Source organism: Microchirus variegatus (genome assembly GCF_963457635.1).
Source record: "Microchirus variegatus genome assembly, chromosome: 15".
Lineage (NCBI taxonomy): Eukaryota > Metazoa > Chordata > Actinopteri > Pleuronectiformes > Soleidae > Microchirus > Microchirus variegatus.
In genome coordinates this window covers 14,486,681-14,505,675 of record NC_139816.1, presented here as the reverse complement: position 1 = coordinate 14,505,675, position 18,995 = coordinate 14,486,681, and the positions used below count along the sequence as shown (strand labels likewise).

Here is an 18,995-nt window from a genome sequence, read left to right as displayed (position 1 = left end):
GGCAATTTATGAAGATTTACTGATGTGCTTACTTACCCACCGTTAAAAAAAATATATTAAAGATGAGACAGATGAGCAGATATTACCATCATGTGTTTTAGAAATTCAGAATACTCAGTGACAAGTAACAATTTGTCATCTGTTTGTCATAGAAACCTTTTAAGTGTTCATCTTTAGATCATTTTTTCCCCCCAGTGAAAGTGTCAGAGTTTGACACCACATTGTTTTCTTTAATGTGCGTCTCAGGAGAAAATTAAGCACAAAAACATGTGAAGTGTTTTCTCTAAGAGTACTGAAAAAAAAAACACTGGCTGTTTGATTTGCATGTTCAGCTTAACACAAATATGTATTTATTTTCTACACTCTAGTTGATGATGCCTTTATACTGATAACCCACTCTCACATTGTCAGATTTGTTATTATTGTGGATGAGAAGCTGAAAGCTGCATGTCAGTTGACAGTTAAGTGTGTTCCCAATAAACTAGCACAGCTGTGACCACATGTCTGAAGTTGACATGTGATCAAACAGGGACACATTAATAATACCCTCTCCTTTGTTCTGCCATGGTTTTGGTCTTTGAACAACTGTTTAACATGTTATTAGTCAATGCATCTCTGACTTTAACATCCATTTCAGGTGGACAACTCGGCAGCTCTGAATGAACCCAGAATGCACCAATGACCCATATCTTATCTGACCACTCTGGTCTTGTTTAGACAACATCCCAAATCAGATTTGTAAACATATCTGATCAGAATCTGATCTGCCTGACCAATTGTTCACATTGCACCATTGCAATTGATCAAATCTGATCTGCGTGTGTTCGTATTGACATTGTCTCGTTTAGTCTTCCACGTGGATTTCGATTTAGCGACAGGCCACAAGTAGTGTGTAATCAGCAAGTGTTTCTGTCCCAAATGTTTATGTGAAAACGTTTTTCTGTGACAGAAATGGAGGAGACTTCCGAGCTGTGCCGCCTTTTCTGCTGCCATCACAGCTGGAATGGCAGTGGCTCAGTCTCCTCCTCCGCCCGTGGTCCGTAGATTTCTTCATGCTCGAGTCGTGCTGCGAGTGACGCAGAAGGCACTTTTTGAAATCATATCTGATATCATATCGACCGAGACGTTCAGATTGAAGCAGATCTGTAAAAATCTGATCAGCTTTGGAAAAATTGAATCTTGTGTTTTGTTTTGTTTTTCCAGCTGTCCAATCTGGATATGCTTAAGAATCCGGGGGATGGGCTGCAGTATAAACAAGGTCTTAGCAGACGATCTGGGAGATGTGTGAATGCAGGTGTATCATATGAGCAACAGTGAATATAATGACGATTCTCTGTTGTAAAGCAGTGCACAACATTCATTCCCTTGGCCGCACACTGTCAAGGTTTCATTCAGTAAAAGTTTGCACAATGTTAAAGCATCCGTTCAAGTACAGTTGCATGTTTTTCTTACAAATGGTTGCCCATTTAGGCAATTTTAATACGGCTCCAGTGCAGACTAGGATGTATTACTGAGTTTTTGTTTTGGACTCCCACTATCCTAGTTCATTAGAAACACAAATAGAAAATAAAAAGCATATAAAACACCTTGATAATTTATTTGGAGAAGAAACAAATGAACAGAACTAGTGTAAATGCGGCTTGCACATTCTGCCAACTTTTGTTAATGAGAAGCACAAAGTACACAAAACTTATTATTGAATACAGTGTGCTCATATAGGAAATGTGTCAGAGTTTAGCTAAAAAAAAAGGGCACAGCAAGTGTGATGCTGTAAAACTGGGAATGTGTCACTCTGCTCTCACCTAAAGGGATCAGAGCCAGTTTTCTCCTCCCTGCACTCCACTTTGTATAACTGCACCCAATGAAATGTGCAGGTGTGAGCGTTGACACGAGACCGCGTTCATACCTTTTGTGCGAGTGCGAACAAAGGTGCAAGTGTGTGTGTGTGTGTGTGTGTGTGTGTGTGTGTGTGTGTGTGTGTGTGTGTGTGTGTGTGTGTGTGTGTGTGTGTGTGTCCCACTGGCAGCCTGTAGTTCGTCAGCTAAATGAATGGTGATGTCAGTGTGTCTCAGGGCTGAGGACTAATTCAGTTTTGGAATCCGCGGTGCATGCACTGATAAATCATACACCTGGATTTATGCACGCACGGATGAACTGTAGCTCTCTCTGTCTCGCGTTATCCATGTGTCAGGTTTATTTCACATTCCTTTGTCTCGATGTTGCTAAGTGCCTCCGAGTTTCACAGTTGTCTTCAAGGTCAATGGACTTGATTATGATTTAACTTTAGGGAAAAGCACTACAATAAGCAGTTTAATAATCATCTGTTAAAAGACCTGATTAGTTAATAGTAGTTAAAAACTAAAGTGAAAATAAATAAAAAGTTTCTAAAACCTAAATGTATTCATTTCCCACCTCTGGTTTTCACTTTTCATAGACTTGATTTATTCATTTGCAATATTTCTCAATCACAAGAAAGCAACAAGAGGCAGGAAAACGCATTGCGGATGTCCTCAGCTTGCAAAACTTAAATTGTTCCTCCATGTTTTTGCATCTGATTAAATACAGAAATGGAGAAACTCGTACATTCCCAGTCCCTTTGACACTTTTATCTGGAGGGACTTACATTAGGAAGGGAGGGGAGTAAGTGTGCATTCGTGCTGGAAACGGCACTAAAGCGAAGTACAACATTAAAGCGAGGGAACTAGTTTGGGATTAAAAATGTCTTGGGCGACAGTTTTTCCACATTAGAACAGACTGGTTACAAAGCATCATCAAACCACAGCCATAGGCGGATGGTAAAAGATATCATATCAATAATTCGCTTTGAGGAGATCCTTTCTTTATGTGAAACTCCCAAATGTAACTGCCTTTTACTTTCTTCTGAACGTGCAAATTTGCAGCCAAGTAAATGTCAACTTGTAATTGAGTCATCAGGAGGGGTGCTGCAGATCGCAGCTGGACTGCTTACCATGGTTTCACTCTGTATTTGCTCTGCTTCATATGTATTTGTTTATTCCTGAAAAATGTAATGCCACAATGTTATTTTAAAGCTTCAGTTTTGCAGGCTTTGCTTATGAAGTCTTTGAATGGAAATCGTATTATGTTCACGTGAGAGAGACGGTACGTTTTTGGCTTGGCTCTGATAATATCATAATACGGAGAAGGAAGGTGTCTGAATAAAAATATTTTTGTGATCTAATTATAACTGCCAGAGTTACATCTGCTGTTGAGAAGCCTCAAATGTTGCAATAGAAATAATTTCAACCAGCCTCGAACCTTCACACACATGATGGCCATAAGTACAGCTGTAGTGGTTCTATTGTATATAAGATGTGCCTCACTTCAGTAACACTGTCGTGTCCTGATGCCCTATAGAGGGAAGTGGACTCCAACAAAAGATAAGTCGATATGTTTTGTCAGGAGCACAAAAGAATCAAACAGTCATTGTTGCTCGGGCAACTTTTTTCTTACTAATAATTGGCTTGGAAAGAAGCGCCCATCATAAAACATTGTGTAAGCTGAGCACTGCTCACGATTCAACGATGAGAGAAATGATCAACTCAAAGTGCTTCTGGTGTCAGCTGAAGTTTGTAACTTTTGTTACCAAGCCTTCTGTGAGCATGTGGAGTTTTCTGAACAGATGACTACGGCCATATTGAACTTAAGATATTATTATTCTTTATTTTCCATATCTCAGTACCTCACTCATATTTCAGAGACAAAGGTTAATTCCTTGATCTCTACATCTCTTTCAACATTTCTTTACCCCCACTCATGTTTCAGATAACTAATGACAATGTGAGCAGTGTGAAGCCTAATCAGAATTGTGCAAACTCATGTTATTATGGGTTGAAATCATTTATATTAATTAATTTATATTACACACTGCAGTTTAACATCTTCTGTGTATTTATAGCTATCGTCTGTGTTTTACCATGACTGGGCACATACTGTACACCGTAAAAGAGGTAATTTTCATGCAAGAGCATGTTTATTTACGCACAGATTCACTCATTGACTCCAGCCAATTTGAGTAAGTGAATCATTACATGCTGCATTATCAAATAAACATGTTTGAATTTAACCAATAGACAAACGACACAGGATCATAATACTCACAGTCAAAGATGTTTAATATCTCCTCCGCTTTTGCACGTTGGCATAAAGTCTCTTCCAACATCGTATCTTGATCTGCTGCTGTGACTTCAAATGAATTGAATATCAGCCACTTTAATATCACTTCACTATTCCAGATAAGAGTTGCATGGGTATTAAATTAAATTAAATAACAAGCATGATGAATTAAAATAGACTGAGAGGACACTGCAGTTGGACATTGAAGTCTGCTGTGGTATAATTTAAGTGGCTGATTTGACATTTTTAACACCGCTGTCATGACTGTATTAGGTACCATACTTTGTAGACAAATGAAGAAGCTTTTCTTTTTAGACAAATATTACATTTTATTCTTTTTTGCATTGTCTTTGTGCCAGTGTCTTTATGATACCAGAAGTTTGTGGTTGCCATTTTTGTGCTGTAATAAGTATTTTACCCATAACACTGAGCGTACCGTAGATGACACAACATGTAAAAAAAAAATTTTTAATCAGTAAAACAGTCATTTTATTTTATTTTTAAATAGTTAATACACTATTTTAACATGCAATAACTTGTAAATAGCATTGGGTTAGCATGTACTTCACCTCACTGTGTGCTGTGTGTGTTCACTAACTCACGGATGGGTTAAAATGCAGAAATTGGAAATTTCCCCACTGCGGGACTAATAAGGGAATCTTAATCTTAATCTTAAAGAAAGAAAAATCACTTACTCAGAGGATGATTTTCTGGCCTTGTTATGGTTAAAATAAGTGGGGGGGAGTCCAGACATTTTGAGGCTTAGGTGTTAACGGGTTAATTATTTTTGTGAAGACATGGCGTCTGTCTGCATCATTTTGAATACTACTTTTTTTTCTTTTTAAATGTTTGTGTGTCCAAATCTCTTGATGCACAAACTCTCAAATACAGATATGAAAACACTGCCCGTCCTAAACATCATGTCGCACGCACACACGTGCACCCACACACCCTTTGACACGCAATGAGTAAGTAAAATGTGCAGATGTCAAACACAGAAACTTAGCTCCATGTAGTGTGTGAGGTTTTATAACAGAGCCAGTGAGGCTTTCTTCACTCCATCAGTGTTGGTCCCTGGTGAGCAGAGGGGAGAGAAAAAGTGTTCATAACCTGAGTAATGGGCTCTTAAAACTCTTTTCTTTCTGTTTGTGTGTGTGTGTAGGACTGCGTGCACGCGTACGTGTTCGCCACTCTGCAAAATGTAATCCAGTGCATGGAAATATTTTTGCACACCAATGATAATTTACTGCAGTTAGGGGAAGAAATACTGATGATGGGGTAAAAATAAAATGCTAAATTTTATAGAGCCATTTCTTTCCTTTTGATTGCTGCACAGTAATTAATGAGCCCAAATGGAAGTGCAGGAAATAGCGTTTGCATGAAACGTTCTGCAAGTGTCTCTCATTTCTTCCCTAATGTATGTGAGGCAAGTAAAAGATTCGAGTTCCCTTTGTTCACCAGCAGATTCCATGCTCCTTTTAACAGACAAGGGCAGTCAGTGAGAGACTAAACTGTTGAGGAAATCTATAACACATGACCATTACAAAGCAATATAATTATGTACTTGGTCTAGAAGTAATAACAAAATATGTCTTTGCTTCCACAGATATGAAAAGTATGAATTAAAGCATATAAATCAAGTACAATATGCACATTTTATGTGTAAAAATGAATCACTTATGTGTGCAGTACAGTTCAAGATCAGGGTTATACCTCAAATGGCATTGAAGGGCAATGGAGGAGGATACAAGGAATAACAAAATAATGTGGGGACACAAACAAGGTGTGAAATGTCCACTGACAGCTAAGGCCTGTCATGGTGAATGAGTTTCCTCTGCGGTGATTTAGTGGCTAAACGGCATGGTGTGCGGTGTTATTGTCCCCCACTGTGATGTTTCATTTTTTCAGTGACCACAACAGCAGTACTGACGAGTCTAGTACATAATATTATCAATCAATGAGCATTTAAACGTTATGCGATCATGACTTTAAGGTCCCATATCATGCAAAATCAACTTTTTAATCATTTTAATACTTATATTTGGGACTCTGGAGGCCTTACCAGTCGCCAAAGCATGAGAAAAAATGACTCAGTCATGTTTTTGTGGTCCTCCTCAGACTAAATACAGGAAATAAAACATGCGATGTTGACTTCTGCGCTCATTGGGTCGCCACAATGCGCTAAACTCCTGGAATTGTTGTCTCACGGAGCTCCGCTTTGTCCGTAAAACATGCAATACTGCTGGCGAGGGCAGCGGCATCCGAAAACCGTAAGTCCGCATAGTCCGTGAAAAGAGCTGATAGAGCCTGCAAATTATCACTTTTCCAAATACTGATGTCATTTCCTGTCCCTTAGGTTTCATTTTTTTTTTTTTTTAAAGAGATACTACTAACGAAGCGTTCTGAACAGGGCTGTTTTGGCAGGGTGATTGAACTGCTATAGTGATTCATCCTTGAGGTATTTTGACCAAAGCATGTCACAGACATGTTCATTAGGACACCAGGGAACTCAGGGGTCTGAAGTCCCCCTAAAATATTCTTAAGCCCCCCCTAAATAGTTTGGAGTTTTTTTTTGTTGTTTTTTTTAACAAAAAAAGTGCCGACAAATTCTATATAAAATGGCCATAATCTGAGTTTGAATAAATTATGATATAACCTATCATTATTCACTTAAATATGATCATAAATCTGTCAGTTTCCCTTCACTTCATAGTGTAAGGCAGAGAGAGCCCTTTGAGTGCGTCGTTAATCCATTCCACTTGTTCATATAGAGATCGCCCACATCACTGAAAATCCAGTCCACGTTTTCCCTGCGACCTTGCTTGCGCTCCTGCAGCGTGTGTGTGCACCTTGAAGCACACAGAGCGAATACAGCAGCTTAGCAGAATGACGTGAATGAAGAATGGACATCAGAAAGTTTTTCAGTAAGTATTCATCACTGCTGGTAGTAACAATTAGTTAGCTCCAGCCCCCAGCTAACAGCTAACAGCTAACAGCAGAAAGTCCCATGTAATTAATGAACCAAGTGCTCCCTGTTTGAAAAATAAAAACCTAGCTTGTTGTTTTGCGGTCAAAAGTTACATTACAGCTCTAAAAGAACACTGCTACTTAGCTAGCTAGGTAGCCTGACTGCATTGTGAAGGCCCTGGTTGTTTATAGAGTTAAGTGTGCAGTGCACTCTTTTTTTTTTTACCATAGACGAACTTAATGAGCATCAGCTGTGTTTCTCAATTTACGCATGGATGCACACCGTGTATCAGGAGCTGAGCTCAATCACGTATGATTATCATCAGTGGATAATAATAATAATAATTCACTAATAGTAATCACTATTGACCTGTAGGAGTCAGGGCAGACGAGCACAGGGAGTGAGAGGAGAGAGACCTCTACTAGACAGGTGAGTCTAAAGGATTTCACAGGATAGAGTCATTTGTGATGCAGACAGTCTTGTATGGAACTCGATATGAGATATGAAACATTTCAGTCAAGATGCGCCATATAAGAGTTATTTAACTTGAGCTTTCATTGAGGAGAGTAATGATTAGAAAGTGGAGAAAGCGAAGATATTTATATAAAAGCCAAATTAGCCTGACCCAAATATAACGGTATCTTAAAGGCGCCATATGCAAGACTGTGGCCAAAAACGGTTACTCCATTCAAATTCAAAATTTCGAGCTCTTTTAGGTTTCGTTTTCTGACGTAACTGGCAACCCGTGGTTGCTCGGCAGCTGAGACTTAACTGACTGCAATGATTAGTAGACGGCGGTAGGTGGCGCCACATGCCAAAACATGATTTCAAAACATAAACATGATTTGCAGTCTGCAAAATATTCTTTTTTAATGCAAATATTTTGGCTGTACTGTTGTTGTTGGTGAGTTCAGTTTGTTATATGAACATTATTCCTGAGTCTCTGTGACATATAAGGAGGATTTTAACGGGCAGTTGCTTTAGATTTATTACATAATGCACCTTTAATATTACTTTAATTTAAGTAATTAAGTCATATTTTCAGGGCTTGAAATTGCAACCATTTTAGTTACATATGTGCCCAAAATGTAATCTGTGCGAGCAAACAATTACTTTGTTGTGAGGGAAAGTCATGGCATTAGCCTCTATGTTGATCAGTTTCTCAGTCTTTGTCAGCTGTTTGTGAAATTTTGTGCTTGTGCGGTATGTTCGCTCACATCCTGTGCTTCTCTTGGGGGCTAAGACTCCCCTGTCCTTAAAACCTAGTGACGCCTCTGGGAAATAGTATCATAAAAAGAAACGGCAAGTTCCTCGTTCAGCCAGTGTGCCCACAGCAGCGTGGTCTTAGTCTCCGGGGATGCTTGATTGACTTTGAGGCGTCGAATTTGAATTCTGCTGGGAATTGTTAGCATTTGTGTCCAGTATGGCTAGTTTTCAAGATTTGCTGTCATTTCTCAGCATGTACTTTAAAACACACACGTACAGACACCACCACCCAGTAGCACTCAGACTGTCTCACATTGGCAATGTTACAGTTTGCAATGTTTTCTTGGCACCAAAAAAAAAGACACATACCCATACAAGTACAACCACCCATATGGCTTCACAGAAACACAGTTTTCTCTATGGCCCTTCTGTTTTGTCCCATACACTTGTCGATAAAAACAAAAGACCAGACCAGGCCAGGCTGATTTCCCTCGTTTCTGTTAGTAAGAAGCACACACACAAAAAGAACACACACTCTCTGCTCTCTCTATCGCACACCCTCACACCCTCACACACACACCAGTTGTGTCTCTGGGCTGGTCGAACAAAGGGTCCAGCAAGCAACAAGCAAACGCCAGAAAAAGTGCTTTCACTTGTTGTTTCTCAGTATCTGGAGATCTGTTCTCAGGAAACGCATGTCTCTGGTTGTCAAGGCAGATGCATACACACATACACACAGATATACACTCACACTCATATAGATAGATTTTCACTGACACACACACGGACAGGAATGACAGATTCACATTCAGGAAATGGAAAGCATGCAGCCAGTGAGAATAAGTAAGTGAGTAGGGAGTAGGAAGGAGGAATAGCTCCTGAGCAAGTAAATAACAGGTGTATAGTTACGTGTGCTGGGTGCATTAATGTGTGTATGGACACAAGGCAGACACGTTAATAAAAAACTATGTGTTGACGGACATCGGCTATTTAAAGTGGTGATTGATGTATGTGTGTGTGAAACACAGGGTTTTTTTGTTGACCAGCTGTAGTACAGTGATTAGCTTGTTCCTTCATGAATGACAGGAGCACCAGTGTTCCAAATGCCCAGCAAGGACTCTGGCAGACTTTCAGCTTCCCTGGTTGTTATTATTTTCCCAAGTCTCTCTCTCTCTCTTTCTCTCGCTTGGCTTTTCTTTAATGATTTCATGTATTGGCAAAAGTCCTGTGACAACTCTGTGGTGATTTGATAATAATAATACATTTTATTTGTATAGCACCTTTCATGTATGGATTGCAACTCAAAGTGCTTCACAATGAAGGGGCAATAAACTTTAAATAGAAAAGATGCAAATACAACAATAAAACACAACACAGGGTGGTATGAAAAGGGAAAAGTCTTAATTAAAAACCCTGTTTTGACTTTAAAATAAAACAAAAGATGCAAATAAAACGGTAAAATACAACACAGGGTGGAATAACGAGTCGAGAGGTTAAAACCCCATAAATCCCCATTTGAATATACTCCATAGTTAACTTACTTTGTTTGAATAAACATGTATCAATGTAAAATAGCAGAAATATTGCAGATTGGAATGTTTACCAGCATTTTTAATTCATTCCTGTGAGCTACTGGTGGAACCCATATGTAATTGCACACTATATTTTATACTCAAATGTGAATTAACAGAAAGGTAAAGCCTAGGCCAAACTAAAAGCATCATATATTATGGTTTTGCAATGCTGTTTTAACAAAACAGATATTGCAAAGCGTTGCATTTTGTAGTCTTTATCAAGGAAGTCTCCTGCGACGCCGGAGTAACTGTCATTACTTGCAGTCCAGTTTGTTTATGCACCTTCATCTTCTTTAAACAATGTGTGCATTTGTTATGCAATAGTTTCTCTCTGGGGTCGAGTGTAAGATGTGTCTCTGATACTGTTTGGAATGATTTATTTTTATATCGTCTTCTACAATTTCCACCAAGTTTTTGTTCACAAAATGCAGGTTTCTTAATGTGGCTTGAATATTTGAATATAACCATTTTGAAGGCTGTCATTTATAAACATACAAATATATATTTCTGGCCTGCTAAGGAGTTACAAATACTCCACATTTTTGTTTTGATGTCGCACTGCAGTGTACACAGTCATGCACATCGCAGGATTAAACTGAAATAACACACATAAACTCACAATAGCATTAAGACGAGCAAAAGCCGTGAGCACTTTGTAGCCTTTGTTGCCATAAATTACTCCAGTTCTTGATTAAACAAAACGTCAAAGTGTCTAAGCTCTGAAGTTGCCAAACACACACACATACACACACTGTTCTGTCTTAAACGTTTACGCATAAACACTCTATGCAGTGAAACTTTCACACACAAAGATACCCATTACTCATTGGTTTGCTGGTTAATGATTGGACTTTGGAGGATAGGGAATTAAATGGTTGACTAGGCAGACTTTTGCGAGATGTTCAGCACCCACAAGTTTTTTCCACCTCTCCATTCTGCTCCTCCTCTCTTCCCTATCCTACCCTGTACGCTCCATCCTGCATAGCAATGTCATTTGAATTGAGCTGTTCATTCAGCCAAGAACAGATAAATGCTGAATTGAGGGATGAATACAATAAAGAAATAAAAAAAAGGAAAACTGGAAAACGGTGAAGGGGATGAAGCTTTGCTTTAGAGATGAAAAATGTTTTTGTTCCTTCTCTCTTTCCTTCTCTCGCTCCCTCACTCACAAGGAGAGGAAAGTGTCAGCAAAGTCTTTTGCACTTAGTGAGCCAAATCCTCAGTAGATACATATTGTTCAGAGTTGTATTATTATTTTATTTCTAGCTACGCAATGAGCTTAAAGCTCCAGCGTGTTACCAAAACGCCAGGCTTTCCCCGCGTCTCAGGTGAGCCCGCAGAGCTTTCTGAAAGGTTTCACCTCCCTTATGTGGAGCTTGATCAGTATTGAATGAACTCATTTGACAATGGTTTAAATGGCATGTTCCCCCCATGCTTGAAGGAAAAGTATAATAATAGATGTGTTTTTGTGCCTCCACATTGTACCAAGGCATTTTGGAAACAGAATAGTGTAGGGCAAACTTACAACAAAGAACAAAGTCTCTGCATTTAAATAAATAATTATGTTCGAGGAACAGCAGCTGCATGTGTTTTGTTATTAAGGAAAAAGACAAATTACAGTACTGTATGCACAGAACTAGAAGCAATGTGTATCTTGCTATAGTTACAATAAGAGCAATTATTGCATTCCCCTGCCCTTGAAAAATGTTGTTTCTTGATCTCATAGAGATCAAACTTAGAAAAATGACATTAATCTCATTGGACACATTCAAACTACATGAGTTTATGAATGAAATGGGACAAAATGGTTAGCACTTTTTGAAGCAGAAACATGTATTAAATATAACTGAAATCCTAGTGGCATACTGTATAGCTGCAGTTTTGAGTAAATATCTGTCCTTATGAGAATGTCGTTTAACCCACATCTCCAGGACCCGTGCACCTGCAGAGTAGAAGATGCAGTTTAAGTGTATTAAAAGGCTGTCTGATGACTCGTGTGGAGCTGTGTGAATTTGGAGCAGGGTGATACTAAAAAAGCACTGGTGCACTCGGTTAACCTCTCCTGGATAAATAAAGATTAAAAATTGATGGAAAGGCGAAAGTCACACTGGAGATAGAGGCACCTTGTGTCCATTCCCTCGCTGCTTCGGAAGTTCAGTGGCTTTGAGCTTAGTGTGAACTCTCGACCATCTCCTCTTTGGTTGATAGCATATCTTCAGGGTCATACATTTGGGTCACTGAAGAGTCAGCTTGACGCAGACCGTCTTGAGCAGAGTGTGTCTCTTTTTTTCACCCACACTCATTCACTGCTCTGCCTACTTCATGCCTTATCTAGAAAAACACATGGCTTTCGTGTGTGTCGCTCTTGTCAAGTTACCTACTGAGCTGTTTATAATGTTTCTCCACAATGGTTCATGCCAGCTGTTCTCGCTATTTGTGTTTGTGGAAGAAACCCGTTTGGGAAAGAGGTTATGGTGTGTGTGTGTTTATTTCGGAGATTAGGGGAACTCACACAAGTGTGAATAATTCAGGCGCTGTGGTGAATGTGGATTAGTGGGCAGTCGGGGGTTCTCCCCATCATGTCCAAGGTCAAGTGAAATTGGAGATGCCAGGCGAGAGGAGCTACAAGGAAAAGCAGTGGAGATTTGTCAAAGTAACTTCAGCCAGAGCCTTTTCTGCAAACGTACAACCCAGCTCATGTTTGAAAATGAAAATGTGGAGGTCAATCAAGAGTAGGTGGATGCTGTATACCAAAAGGAGCATTTTCTAAAACATCTGACATGCAACCAAACATACAGAAACCAGAAACTATACCTAGCCCAGCCCTCTGATAGTTATCAAGCCATCCTACCTCAAAAAAGGCACCTAGTCACAATCATCTAAATAAGTTAGAAAATGAACAATCATAAATCACAGGTGACGTGTGAGAGGCATGCTGGAGAGCTGGTGAATGACGACTGTGATGGATGTCAGGCTCACCAGACTATTAACAGGTTCTTGGATGGCTGGACTGGGAGCTGCTTCAATCAGGATCTTTTCAGTAGAGAGGAAACTGGAACACAGTTCTGAAACCAATCCTGTGTAAAAGTTTCCACGACTTGTCACTCTAAAGGAGAGGGTTAGGACATAAAAGTGCATGTACATGCAACATTTATACATCCCTGTCCTCCACGATACAGCTAATTGTGGCAAAGTTATAAACAAAGTTATTTAAAATTCCCATTGTGGTCGTAGAATATGTTTCTCTTATATTTTAAATCATCAGCAAACAAAGCTTGTCAAGTATTTCCTTTTAACTCATTATGAACTTGCCAGCATTAGTGGATTGCACATCTGTTTTAATGTGATATTAGACAACAGTCAAAAAATAAAGTAAAAAGTGGCTAAACAATCTGTTGACGTATTTAGAAACATAGTATCTCAATGTTTTATATGTTTTGCTTCTAGTCTTATTTTGTAAAAGTGTGCAAACAAGAAAATCTTATCATTCAAAAGCCGCCACACATTGGGAATCAGCGAGTGGGCCAAAATAGGAAGCGATGTGAGCAGGGATATCCACACCTCAAGTTTGATAAGATGTGTTTCCTCTTCAAAACCCCCTGCATTAATTCTGTCTTGTAGCAGGCAGCAGGCATATTAGATACATAGACCCATCATGCCTTGCATGTTTTGTGAACATGGACCTTAAGGGCTGAATGTAGTGAGTGGAACAAATATGCTTGTTCTAAGTCCCAAAGCTGTTTGTTTAACTGCGGGGCTTCGATTTATTTAATTTCATTATGTGAATGTGTGCGTGTGTGTGTGCACTTATGTGTTTCCAGGCCTTTTCTGGTAACTCCAATTCAGAGAGTGCGGTTCGCCATGAGCTTCAGCAGGGGATCGTGGCTCGCTTCCTCAGGCTTGTGCCGTTGGACTGGAGTGAAGAGGGACGGATCGGCCTGCGCATCGAAGTCTACGGATGCTCCTACTGTGAGTGGAGACAAACACACAAAAAACACTCGATGTGGAACTGTTTCATTCAAAAAAAAGTATTAATAGTAATAATTATAGCTCCTAGTGGAAAGCCTATTGAAGGTTTGTCAGTCCAGTCCTGTCACATAGTATTTTTCTTCGTTAGAAACCCCTTTTGTATAAAAAGTCAATTATAGACCCAGTTTGAAAACCTGTCTGGACAAATAAACACACAAATAAATCATTCATTTTCTACCATTCATCACGGATCGGGTCATGGAGGCTTCATGCTAAGCAGGGTTTTCCCGGCAACCCTCTACGCCATCACACTTCCAAGCTGGGAAATTTTGACCCTTTACCAAGACTTTAACAAGTCTCAAAATGAACATTTTGACCATGAAAGGGCCAGAAAATGTCCTGTGAGTAGAAGTACTTTTGCCCATTATTTACACTTTACTGCTTGGAGAAAATAGTGTAGTAACAATTTAAAATTTAGAAAAACACCATAGTTGTATGTGAACACCAGGTCTTGTGTGTTAAATTGGAAATTCGAACAGTATAACAACTTGCATTTTTGTCTTAATGTCCAAAAACAGACAAAAAAAATGGAAACCATTGTTCATTGTCATCCCTCCGGTTATTCTGTCTCTACCCCAGGGTTTCCTCCCAGTGGTTTGTGCCACCTCAATTTGCTCCTTACAACATAATGAAGGAGCAGTTTGATCTGAAGCTCCTCCCAGATATCTGAGCTCCTCAACATATTCTTTAAGGCTGAGTCCAGCCACCCGAAGGAAAAAGCTAATTCTGGCTGCTTGTAACCGCAATCCCTTGTAGACACATCCTGTGCCCTGTTGCTCTGACACATACCAATCCACATACATTCACACTCACTGTATTTAGCTTTCTAGCAAATGTATCATCCAGGGAACTGTCTCTCGCAGCCTCTTTGCTCTCATCCTATTAAAAATTGCCAAATTGATTTTGATAACAATTTTCAATTAAGACTCTGCATAAATTACTCTTATAAGTGACACACACATCTTCCGTTCCACATATACAGTTACTCTGTGTGTGTGTGTGTATGAAGACACTCACTCCTTTTGATTATATTTCCCATGTGTCATTCAGTTACCTTGTAAGAAAAAGGAAATCCGCACCGATAAGGACGCCAAGATGTTATAAACACAATCACATTATAAACACATGTCAATAATGTGATTGAGCAAGCACAGTTGATGGAAGTTCTTGCTCATCACCATCCCCTCATGCACACTCACAAATAACTTCAACAAGAAAAACACTACACACCAATGCGTCTTTTTTTTTGCACCTTGCTGCTTTATTTGTTTTGATAATTACTAAAAACCTGTTGCTTTCACTGATCTTTGAAGACATTTACATTGTAACAATGTAATTTTGTTTTATTACAACTCTGTCATTTCGTAAGATGTAAGACAATAAAGGAGGCGGAGAAGATTTTGTCAGACTTCCAACATCAAGAGACTGACAGGATAATTATGGCCACATCAGTACAGAACAAAATGCTGAATAATACATAAGTTAGACTCAGCAAAGGTTTATTTCTTAACTTTAGAAAGAAAAAAAATACATTTAACGCCTATAGTTATAAATGTTAGACATAACATATATGATACTACACAGCCTGTACCTACACCAAATTCACCATAGCCAACAGAAACATTCTAATTTAATGTTGTACAAGATTGAAATTGTCATGAGTTATAGCTAAATGCAGTGTAGAACTAAGTAAGATTGAGTCATTGGTAGTTAGAGTTAGTAGTCTTCAAACAGTGTCGTAATCACTGGCAATACTGTTGCCATGGTTTATTTTCTGTGGCGGTTGAACAAGGACTGATATAGAAATAATTGGTGCAGCTCCTGATTATATGAACGTCGTGTTAATCAGAAGCCTCAGAGTAACTTTCACTGAGTCTTTGCTGTCAACTTAAAAATGTTCCCCCCCAATTGTAGATTGAACTTTAAAACTTTCAACCCCTCTTCTCTCTTCGGTCTTCTTGCTAAGCAGTCCCATGTCTCTGAAATCCCACACTGCCCAATCGCCCGAGCGATTTGATCGATTCTCCTAGACACCGACTGTCCTCAATGTCTGACCACATCACACTGCACTCAGTGGGTCGTCGTCATTGTTGAGAAACAATAAGGCCTTAAAATAGGACATTGTTATTTGAAACTAAAAGTATTTATTTTATCCATGGATATTGGATTATGTTTTGGTTTGGATTGCTTCATAACCATGCCCAACAAAGTCCTGTAGTGCTTTTTCGGGTGCTGCTACCTTTTTTTTCTTCTATGCCAACTCAAAATGTTGGCCGTGGATCTATCAAGAGAGTTTTTTGAAAAAAGGGTCAAAGAATAATTCTTTCACTACATGCATCAATTCTAATTTTCTCTTTCCTAACATAACAGTGGAATGAGACAGTGTTTGTAAAAAAATTGAGCTTTAATACACGATCTGTTGCTCATTTCTCTACCTTAAGAATGTCTCCCTTAGATGTGACCTCGGTATCCTTTCATTTAACGACTCGAGACAGACGAACCATTTAGTAGATGACGTTTGAGGTTAAAAATAATAGCTTCTATTAAAAGAACATATCGCTTTCTAAGCCAAATAGGCACAGAGAAATGTTTTGACACACATGAATGTCTGCCGTGCCTTGACATCTGTCAGATGAGACGCATACTCACATTTAGGTACAAGTGGGATATCAGGGGATGACAGACAGACACATTTGGCGGGTCTATCATTTTTCAACCTTGTCTGTCAAATGTATAATATACATTTACAGGTACTGTAACGAACTGCTCTCTGTTTCTCTGCTCGGGTGTTTTCGCACCTGCATCTGTTTTTTTTTTAGTCTCAACACACTTTGTGTTTTTTTGTCACCTTTGGTGCAATTAATTTGAAAAAAGTGTCAAAAATATAAAATGTATGCGAAGACACATCTGGAGTGAAGATTCTCACATGGTCTGTGTGTTTTTGTCGATTCTTTTTTTTACCATTGTGAGAAAACACTTGCTGCACGTTTACAAACTTCTCATTGGATTCAAACCAGAGCAAATTAACTAACTACTTAAGTGTGGAAATTCCCTGAGAATATGTTTTCCTTTGAACCTGGCAGCTTGCAGGCAATAGAGAAACGTATAATGCTGGGTACCAATAAAGAAAACAGGATGCAAAGAAGTAAAGACAAAAGAGAAGCAGTAGGAGGAGGAAGAGGCAAACGTGCTATAGGTTTTATGTTCCCAGAATAATCACTAAATGTTGGTTATATATGATAATTCTACATTTTGAATGTACAATAATTACACGCATGTGGAATGAAAGGCTGTGTGTGTGTGTGTGTGTGTGTGTGTGTGTGTGTGTGTGTGTGTGTGTGTGCGTGCGCCAGAGCCAGAGGCCATAAAGGAGTCATGATCCAGTGTGCTGTGAAATTTACATGCTCATTTCCATTTTGATGAACATAGGATCAACAGCAAATCAATTATTTCATAGTTGAGTCGGGAAACGGTGAAGCCAGCCGCGTATAAGTGTGAAAGGAAGTGAAGTCGGGCGGAAACGGCGAGTATACAAATTAAATTTTCTACACAAACACGATCACGCTCGTGCAAGTTGAATTTCAAAATGGTGCGATCGTATCAAATCTGACTTCACCCTGTGGCCCATTTATGCCAAAAGTACTTTAAATCAGTTGTCAGTCTGATGTATTACCGTCATCTGTTGAGTCTCAGAACTCTTCTCATGTAGATCTTGTTTATGGATAGCATCTATCTCGCTAGTAGGACTGAGGCCAAACACATAAATTGCTAAAAGAGCATTGTTGTAGTCCAGGCACAGAGGTATAATGTGTTTACAAAAAAGAGGGGGCATGAAAATAGTACAGAGGAAGGAGGTTATTTACCAGCGAAATGTATTTTTGCTCTTTCGTTTTATTCATATTCTATAAACTAACAAAAAAACTGAAAATGAAAACAGTAAAAGTATGATTATAAAATGTTTCCAACCAATTATCAACAAATGCAAAAACATTTTTTGTTTCTCATTGTATGAAGCAGGCAAATCCTTACTTAAGCACGTCTGCTTTGAATTGGCAGATTATGGCAAAAAAATAAATAATGAGCTGGGCCCAACAGGGATGCTCGTTCCATCATTCTTTCTTATAGCATTTTGTGAAGGTGCACAGACCACAGTTGCACAGAACATCCATTCACTTGTTGGCTTATTGCTATGGCTACAAGTAAATCCTCGAACAATACTCGCTAGAAATACACAATTCATGCAAGCCCAAAACGGTTTGCATGTCGCTTTTGGAACGAGAATGACATTCAGCTACAGTCGTTTTTGGTCGACCCGGCAGAGACAGAGATGATACTTATTATTATTATTTTCCTGCAATTATCTTCAAATGTCTCTCATTCTTTTTGTATTCTCCCTCTTTGAGTTCAAAGGGCACAAAGCATTTTTTTTTTCTGACCCCAGCATCCAGTTTCATGAGGTGATTTGCCGTGTTTGTGTGTCTGTTCTGTAAACGTGTGTGTCTGCCACAGGTCTGCAAACGTAAACTCTGCTGCTTACCCTGCTTGCTCAGGCTCCTATAATGTCCCAGTGCTCCCAGTTGACTGTACACCAGTGGTACTACGATCACTTTAATTCACTTTCGACTCTTTAATTTTCTTTGTATTATTGTTTCATAATAAAATGTTTGCTCTTTGTGTCTGTACACACCTTACACCCTTGTTGCAGGTGCAGTGACAGAGTTTTAGACTAAGTGCTAACTACCATTAGAATATTACTTTGTCTGATGTCTCGCACCATCTGTTTCAAGGTTCAAAGTGTCCATGGGTCAATGTCTGAAAACCTTGTGTGCATGATCACCATGTCTCTTCATATTGCCAAAGTATTTCCAGCCTACATCCTCCTTTCTGTTCTATTCTCTCCATCACCACATTATCTGCAGGTGGAGAGAAAAGCCCCCATCCTCCATAAAGTCGCCCTCCTGACATCGCATTCTTAGCTCAGCTGGCGGCTGCCTCTCTGAGCAGCACACCCACCACCATAGAGTTCATTAAACCATTGGAAAACTGTCAGCGACCACCACCGTTTGCACCATAAACATGCCCGT

The 18,995-nt window shown here is 39.2% G+C and overlaps 1 protein-coding gene across 1 annotated transcript in view; it reads left to right on the top strand.

The window, feature by feature from the left end:
* The window catches only part of cntnap2a (contactin associated protein 2a), a gene marked incomplete at both ends in the record, with an annotated part of 311,484 nt that overhangs the window by 145,636 nt on the left and 146,853 nt on the right, over positions 1-18,995 (top strand). The window contains one exon of the mRNA XM_083901554.1: positions 13,704-13,851. Coding sequence (XP_083757680.1) covers positions 13,704-13,851 — 148 coding nt within the window. The remainder of the gene's footprint in view (positions 1-13,703; positions 13,852-18,995) is intronic.